Source organism: Bos grunniens, chromosome 18 (assembly GCF_055505025.1).
Source record: "Bos grunniens cultivar Pamir isolate PY7600 chromosome 18, Bosgru_T2T1.0, whole genome shotgun sequence".
NCBI classification, from domain to species: domain Eukaryota; kingdom Metazoa; phylum Chordata; class Mammalia; order Artiodactyla; family Bovidae; genus Bos; species Bos grunniens.
The window spans coordinates 21,907,739-21,917,023 of NC_141182.1; the positions used below are offsets into that span (position 1 = coordinate 21,907,739).

At 33.9% G+C, this 9,285-nt stretch overlaps 1 protein-coding gene across 36 annotated transcripts in view; it reads left to right on the forward strand.

The window, feature by feature from the left end:
* The window catches only part of CHD9 (chromodomain helicase DNA binding protein 9), a 229,718-nt gene extending 225,074 nt beyond the window's left edge, over positions 1-4,644 (forward strand). For all 36 annotated transcript variants that reach the window (XM_086350647.1, XM_086350626.1, XM_086350651.1 and 33 more), the window contains 2 exons: positions 93-197; positions 1,172-4,644. In XM_086350647.1, the coding sequence (XP_086206773.1) occupies positions 93-197; positions 1,172-2,047 (981 nt within the window). In that variant the 3' untranslated portion in view covers positions 2,048-4,644. The remainder of the gene's footprint in view (positions 1-92; positions 198-1,171) is intronic.
* Positions 4,645-9,285: the final 4,641 nt, after the last annotated feature.

Consider the following 9,285-nt stretch of genomic DNA (forward strand, 5'->3'; position numbering starts at 1 on the left):
AAATAAACTCTGTATAGCACAGATTAAAAGAAAGAAATGTCTTCACATTTAATATGCTTTTAAGTGTCTAAAAATCTGTTTTTTATTTATAGGTTGGAGGTGCATTTGCTCCCCCTTTGAAAGATTTGTGTCGGTTCCTGAAAGAAAATGCAGAATATGGAGTAGCTCCTGAATGGGGAGATGTTGTTAAGCAGTCTGTGAGTATTTCATGAACACTAATTTAGACATCATTTAATTATATCTTAGATTTTAAGTTAAGAATTAACAATATTTCATAAATATGTGATGATATTTTTTAGTTCACAGTTTTTATCTTGCAGAGTATGTGGCAAACTTCTCAGATACTTGTTGAATTAGAGTGCAGAATCAGTGTATACTAACTGGTGTCATATTTCTGCTTTACCTTTTTATTGTGGCTACTAGAAAACTTTAAGTTACATATGTTGTTTACATTGTTTCTATTGGACAGTGCCGATCCAGAGGTTGTAAACTCTTAAAATTTAGGAATTTTGGGTTGTTTGTTGAGGGGGAGGGTTGTTTTGTTTTATGGTTACTTCTAGGAGTTTTGAACCCCAGAAAATCTTGGGGGAATTTCAAGAAAGTACCATAGGTTGTTCTCCACTCAGGACTTGGTGCTTCCCAGTCTGCAGGTGCTACTACTGTTCTGAGCCAAGTGATTTTTTTCCCTATTGAGTATCTTTTCCATCTTGGCTCTATCTCTATTATTCCCAAAGTGATAGAAGAGTCAGAAGCATCTCGTTTCAGTCATTACTTACTTCTCTCCTTTCCATACTGTTCTTGCAGATCAGAAGAATGGCATTTCTTTAGTCTTCTGGTGATGTGAACAGTGTAAGGGCATGGCAGTAATAAAATTTTTTGGATCTTCCGGTTTCCAGAACTATTTTACAAACCTATGCCTCATAGTTATAAAAGAGAACCAGAGGCTCTCTTAAAATAAATGAGAAGTGGAAGAACTGTTTCAAGCCCTACTTAAAAATAAGATAAAATTGGGTTACTTCTTTCATAATTGGTTATTTTGTATCAATAAATAACAGAATAAGTTTATGAATAATTTCATGTTTTTAATGGCTTATTTGTATCACTTGTTAATAGCAATTGATTTTATTTTAAAATGTTTATTGTTGGGTTTTTTTTTTTTTTTTTTTTTTAGGGATTTCTTCCAGAAAGTATGTATGAACGTATTCTCACTGGTCCGGTGGTAAGAGAGGAAGTAAGCAGGCGAGGGAGACGACCTAAAAGTGGAATTGCGAAGGCCACAGCGGCGGCGGCAGCTGCAACTGCCAGCAGTATTTCAGGCAATCCTTTGTTAGCCAATGGGTTACTGCCAGGTGTGGACCTCACAACTCTTCAGGCCTTACAACAAAACCTACAAAACTTGCAATCACTGCAAGTGACTGCAGGGCTGATGGGAATGCCTGCTGGCCTTTCTTCTGGAGGAGAAGCTAAAAATGTGGCCGCCATGTTCCCCATGCTGCTGTCGGGAATGACTGGGTTGCCAAATCTGTTGGGCATGGGAGGGCTCCTGACAAAGCCGACAGAATCCGGAACAGAAGAAAAAAAGGGAAATGACTCTAAGGAGGTGGAAGGGAAAAAAGAAAGGACAGAGAGCCAAAACCCCGAGAACGGTGGTGAAAACTCTGTGTCAAGTTCTCCTGCATCCTCTACTGCTGCGTTAAGTACAGCTGCAGCTGCCAGCCCATTAGCTCTGAACCCACTGTTACTATCTAATATTCTTTATCCAGGGATGCTTCTCACTCCAGGCCTTAATCTTCATATTCCAACTTTGTCTCAGTCCAACACTTTTGATGTACAGAAAAACAAAAACAGTGACTTAGGCTCATCTAAGTCTGTGGAAGTAAAGGAAGAAGATTCCAGAGTTAGAGATCAGGAAGACAAAGGGGGAACTGAACCGAGTCCTCTCCATGAAAATAGCACAGATGAGGGTTCAGAGAAAGCCGATGCTTCATCTGGATCTGATAGTACATCATCGTCATCCGAGGATTCAGATTCTAGTAATGAAGACTGATTCCCAGACTGCACTTAAATTATGAACTGATTTTGGATTTTTTTTTCCCCTTTAATTATTAATTGTAAATACGCCAGTGTTGAGTGCATCAATAACTTACTGACCGAACATTTCAGTTATTTGTTTAGAAGTGCAAACTGCTTTCAGAGACGTTTTGCATGTAATATTTCTTAAGATTCATAAGTTTCTGAACTCGTATGTACTATCAAATACATAAAGGTGTAAAATTACAACAAAAGGCATTATAATTTTGTTGGGGGTTAATTTTATGAAAATTATGCTCAATAAGAGTTGTATATTTAATATATTTGCAGTGAACACAGAATACTTTATGCATATTACTGATTTAATTTGAATATAGTTTTACAGCCTCCTTGACACCTATAATTTACAGATCAAAACTCAGCAATAATTTGGGCAGCTAATGAATGTCATGAAAGCTGTAGAATCTACATCACCATCCATTGCTTTAATTACATGAAAATGCTCTAGTGTTGTGATGCACTGCTGATATTTCCAATTCAGGTACAAGTGTGTTTTAAAGAAGAAATAAGTTTCCCAATCGGCCAATTTAACTGGCTACCTGTTACCTCAGCTGAGTTAGTTTAGGAAGTTTACATTCGTTTCTAATTCTATACTTGTTTTCAGGGGTTTTTTAAACACATCCTATATATCATGTTAATCGGGCAAGAAATATGACTTGCTTTTTGCTGAGCTTAACTCTAAAATCAGTAAAATTAAGTCATAAAATAATCCTGTGTCATGTGACTTTGACACCCTCTAGACACATTTAGTTTTAACTTTTCAAAGTTTGGCCTCCTATTAGAAATAATTATGTCTCAGATGAGTAATGTCTGTTTCCAGGGTTCAGAAAAGGTAAATCATGAAATACCACTGAAAAGAACTTTTCAACACAGCATACTTCATGTAAGAGAAATTGTTTGTTTGCTTTATTTGTGTAGATTTCTATTTGTGTTTTATGTCACGGAAATATTCCAAAATTAACAGATAATAGGGTAAAGTAATATGCAGATAGTCTAAATTCATTTTGCGTTTCTAGGTATAAGCAGACTAAATGTTGGCCCAGAATCAGTGTTGGGTTATCAGTTTATATTAAATATACTGAGTTGCCCATTTTGAAAATGCACTTTTAATAATCTCAAAAAATATATACATAATTCCTGTAAACCACAAAAAAAGGAAGCCGAAGGTTTCTGATCAATTTCTTAGAACCCTTTACCATGTAAAATTTGTCTGATATTTGATTTGTGATACAGTTTCTCCTGCTAAAGCTGCTATTATTCTGACAAGGTAGAGGTCCAGGTTCACCTTCATATACATTGAAAACAGAGCTGAATTGGTTATATAATGTCATTTACATCCTAAGGAGAGATAAGCATTGTTCTGGTACTTAAATAAATAAGTCAGTGACAAACTTTGCTAGGGGGGAAACTACCCCACTTCTCTCCCACGGAAAAATTAACTTTCAGTTCATTTTGATACAACTCTATTGCTTTGTCAGGAATTAAGCAATTATATTGGATTTTCCAAGACCTTTACCAGTAAATTATGTTTCTGTATGTAAAATAATCCCTTATTAGAGAGACAGTGTTACATGTATTTACAAAATTATATCGGTTCCATTGGGATTGTATTGATTTTTTGTATTTTCCCGAAATAGTACTTTGAATTGATAGTCCTTTATGCAATGTCTTAGCAATAGTCACTATAATGCCCTTCCAGGAGAAGTGGGTAGTAATTCTTCATCATGAAAATGATATATTACATATTTAGTATCTTCCCTTTGCAGTATTGCACTTTTGTTTGACTAGAATACACCTATGAGATAGCCAAAGTTTTCAAACACAATTAACTTAGGTTGCCAGTGGAGTATTTCAGCACCATCCATGTTTCCCTTCTCTCCCTCTAGTCCTACCCACATGATCTTCATTCCTTTCTGTCTCCAGTTTAAAAGGGAAATAAAAAACCCTAGATCTTGTCAGTAAAATCTAATTTATATCAAATTTATGAGATAAAGTATTTTCCTAATTAGATCAAATGAATTTGGTTAACATCTTAGTGATTCTCTTTCTATGTAATAAAGGCAGTTGCAGTTTTCAAAGCATTAAGGCTAATATTAACTTTAAACATTTCTCTTGGGATTCAAGATACTTCTATCTAGTACTGATTGGGGAAAAGTTGTCCAGCTATCAGCTTAAAAAAAAACATGCAAACATGGTTGTGTAAAGTTAAGGGTTATAAGAAAAAAAGAAATCAGTAGAATTACGTAATACTAAAGTTGCAGTTGAAAGGATATCCAAGTATGTGTTGGTAGTTACTAAAAGAATTATAGCTGTTATTGCCTTGTATTTATAGCCCTGTTTCAGGTTTCATGATTCAAGTCTTAGTCCAATTTTTCTTTTGGACATTTGCAATATTTACCAGTTGTGTTTTGTGTAGTCTGAATTTGCTTTCTGTAGTTAAGCAAACGTCTTAAAAAGTCATTTGTAATTTATTAAATTACTTTCTATGATGTTCTATAGAGCAAATGGAAGTTTAATTATTTTTTATTAAACATATTCTTTGACTACCCATGATGTCAGCCTCTGTACATGACAATACTTTTATTATTTTATATGTAGTTTTTATTCCAGTTATGAAAGAACTACCCATGATGTCAGCCTCTGTACATGACAATACTTTTATTATTTTATATGTATTTTTATTCCAGTTATGAAAGAAACATTAGTCATAAGTCTTTAAAAGGAAAGTGAACATTGGAAGAATTTTTAAGAGACAGAAGCAGGCTATAATTATACCCACAATGTTATTATTTCCTTAAGTTCTCTTCTCCCAGACCTTTAAAAATCCAGAAAGGCTCAGAGATACACCTAACCTCTTAAAGAAATCCATTTTGGAAATCAGTAATTATTTTTCCTTTGGTCTTAGAGGCTTTTCTAATTTATCACTGTTGTTTGTAGTGTTTGGCTGTTTTTTTTCTTTTTGTAAATACAAAAGAAATTTGTTTTCCCTCAAACTGTCGGAGTGGAACAGTGGAGTCTCATCACTCACTCATTTAACTTGACCACACTGAATTATACTGTCATGCTTAGAAAATCTTTTTTTTTTTTTTTCATTTTTGTAAAATAAGGTAAACAAAAGTCAACTGCTTCATCTGATGCTTACCCAGAGGATCAGTAATATATTCAGTGCTGGAGGAAGAATTGGCTATGTTGGATGTTTTTGCAAGAAGATACATATAAAATGATGTATTCTATATATTTTGAGCTGTAGGAAGAAAAAGAGTGAGTTGCAGGGAGAGTAATTTTTGGCTACAAGTGATGTTCAACTCACACAATAAATTTAGAACTTACATAAATGCAACTCCAGAACATAAGCTATTTATTTTTAAATGCAGAAAAATGAAAAAATTATTTAAATAATCCATCAACCTACCCTGAAATACTGTTCATGGAGCTATCAAATCTTATTTATATGTATGTTATATACATATAGTGGGTTGAATAGTTACGGGTTGACTTAAAAAAATTCACATCAACCCATAACTTCAGAATGTGACCTTAATTGGAAATAGGATCTTGGCAGATAAAATCAGTTAAGATGCAGTCATACTAAATTAAGGAGGGCCCTAAATCCAATGACTAGTGTCCTTAAGAGAAGAGGACATAAACACAGGGAGAGGGCCATGAGACAATATGCAGAGATCAGTGCAACGCAGCTTCGAGCCAAGGAACACCAAGGATTGCCAGCAACCACGAGGAGCTAGGAGAGAAGCATGAAGCAGATTCTCCTCCAGAGCCTCCGGGAGGAGCCAGCCTTGCCAACACCTTGATTTTGCACTTCTGGCCTAAACTGCGGTAGGAGTAAATTTCTATTGTTTGAAGCCATCTAGTTTGTGGTAGTCTGTTGGTAGCTTTAGGAAACATACATTTTCATATTAAATCAGTATTATATAGGACATAATGTTTGCTGTTTTGCCTTTTAATATACAGGCCTGTGTGTCAATAAGTACTCTGCAATGTGATTTTTAATACATATATTGCTCATAAAGATGGAATTTATCTAACCAGAAACCTAAAAATGGACAGTTGAGTTTATATATTCATTTTTTTGCATCCATCTTTAATGATTTGCTTAAGCCCTAGAATTGAAATACTTCTGTTTTTAAGGCTTTTCATTTGTGTTGCCAGTGCCAGTGATGACATTAGTTAACAGTTCATTCTACCATTAGCAACATATATTTTATGTATGATTTGATTTCTTACTAATATTGTATTGCATTAGAAATCATCTTAGCCATTACTAACAGGCAAAAGTAACATTTTTTAATTGAAGTATGGTTGATATACAATATAATGTAAACAGTTGTTGTTCAGCCAGTAAGTCGTGTCTGACTCTTTTGCAGCTCTGTGGACTATAGCCCACAAGGCTCCTCTGTCCATGGGATTTCCCAGGCAAGAATACTGGAATAGGTTGCCGTTTCCTTCTCTAGGCGGTCTTCCCAACCCAGGGGTCAAACTCATGTCTCCTGCATTGGCAGGTTTGTTCCTTACCACTGAGCCACCAGGAAAGCCCCATTATATAAATTATAGTGTGCAATATAGAGATTAACAATTTTTAAAGGTTATACTCCATTTATAGTTATTATAAAATATTGGCTATATTCCCCATGTTGTACAATATATCCTTGTCGCATATTTTAGATTCTACATATAAGTGATATCACACAGTGTTTGTCTGACTTATTTCACTTAGCATAATACCCTCCAAATCCATCTATGTTGCCAAAAATGTCAAAATTTCATTCTTTTCTATGGCTGAGTATTTCAATTGTGTGTGTGTATAACCACATCTTCATATCATAATAAATTTTTTAATTGTTCTTCCTTTTTCTTAGTAAAAAATAAGACAATATAAAAAATCAGGAGGAGGAGAGGAAGAGAAGCGCAAAGTAAACAAAAATCTCATGCTGAATACGCAGACATAATTGTTAACCTTTGAGTCATTATTTAGATATACATGTTATATATTATTTTAGTAAGAGTAAGGTTAAACTGTATGTGCCATTTTGTAACCTTTTTTCATTTACCATATCATACTAATATCTTCCCATGCCATTAAAGAATGTTTCATATTTTTAAGGGCTTTCTCATTCCACTTTTTAAAACCTTTGTCAATTTAATAGATTAGAAATAGACCCTTATTTGAGTTTATTTTGGTAAGGAATCTGAATTTCTCCAAAGACTTAATGCACTGTCCTAGCAGTGTGTAGCATATAATCTCTCCACTGATTTGACATGCCTGTGTTGGATTGGTCATAATCTAAGTAATGCATACATTTATCTGTATATGTGAATTATTTAGGTATATGTGATTTAGATCATATCTATCATAGATACATGATAATATCAATGGTATGTATGAAGTAGACATAAGAGTAACTATACTGATAAAAGAGTAATAGATTTGAGAACAAACCAAAAAAATGTTACTAGAAATAAAGGAGAACATTTTACAATGACTGAAGGGTCAATCTATCAGGAAAATAAAACAATTATCAACATACGTGCACCTAATAACAGGTCCACAAAATACATGAAGACAAACTAACAAAACTAAAAGGAAAAATATACAATGCAGCAATAATAGTAGGAGACTAATAGCTCACTTTCCATAATGGATAGAGCAAGTAGGCAAAAGATCAACAAACTGATTTGAAGGTCATTATAAATCAACTAGACCTAAGAAACATCTATTGGACACCACCCAACAATAACAGAATACATGTTCTTAGAGTACACAAAGACCATTCTCCAGGATAGACCACGTAGCAAGTCCAAAGTTCTCAAATTTAAAAATATTAAGTCATACAAAGTATGTTCTCTAGTCATGATGGGATGAAGTTAGAAATCAGTAACAAAGCTTGGAAATTTACAAATATGTGAAAACTAATAACTTATCAATAATAAGTCAAGGAAATCTCAGAGGAAGTTAAAAAATATTTTGAAATGAATGGAAACAAGTAATATACAAAGACATCATATAAAAAAAAACAGTGCATGAAGGGAAATGTATAGCTCTAAGTATCTACATTAAGAAAAAAAAAATCGCAAATCAACCTAACTTTCTACTTTAAGAAACTAGGAAAAGCTCAAACTAAACCCAAGACAAGAAGTAAGGAAATAAAGACAAGAGCATAATTACTGAAATACAAAGTAGAGACAATTAATGAAACCAAAAGGTAATTCTTTAAAAAGATCAGCAAAATTGACAAACTTTTAGCTAAACTGATCAACCAAAAAAGAAAAGACTCAACTTAGTAGAATCAGGGAATTTCTTGGTGGTCCAGTGATTGGAACTCTGCACTTTCACTGATGGAGGCCTGGGTTCAATCCATGGTGGGAAACAGATGTTGCAAGCCACGTGGCATTACAAAGAAAAAGAAAAATTATTAGATGACTCGAAAGAACATCATTTGTACCAATATTACAGAAATAAAAATGTAAGAGAATATTATGAATAATTATATGCCAATAAATTAGATAACCTAGATGAAGTGGCTAAATTTCAAGAACACAACCTAGTGAAACTGAAACAAGAAGAAATAGTAACTAATAAAGAGACTGAATTACTAATTAAAAATTATCCACAACATAATCCCTAGACTGGCCGTTTCACTGAGGGACAAAAAAAAAAATAAAGAATACCTATTCATCACATATTCAAATGGAAAAGAAAACAATTCCCAACTTGTTTTATAGGCAAATATATCTCAGTACCAAAGTTAGACAAGTATTGTAAGAAAACTGGAAACAAATATCCCTTAGGAATACAGATGCCAAAATTCTTAACAAATTGCTAGCAAACTGAATCCAGCAGTACATGAAAGGTACTGTACACGACGACCAAACTGATTCTTTCTCAAGAATGCAAGGATGGTTCAACAATACGAGAAATAATCAATGCACTGTTAATGGGAAAGCGCGGGAGGGGGGAACATGAGTATCCCAATAGATGCAAAAAAGACATTTCACAAAGTCCAACACCATTTCATGATTAACAAAAAGGCTAGATTACACTTTGCTCAATAAAGGTCATTTATGAAAAACGTACAACTAACATAATACCTAATGGTTAAAGACTGAATATTTTCTCCTAAGTGAAGACAAGACTAGGATGTCCTTAATTTTATTCAACATTGTTCTGCAGATTCTATC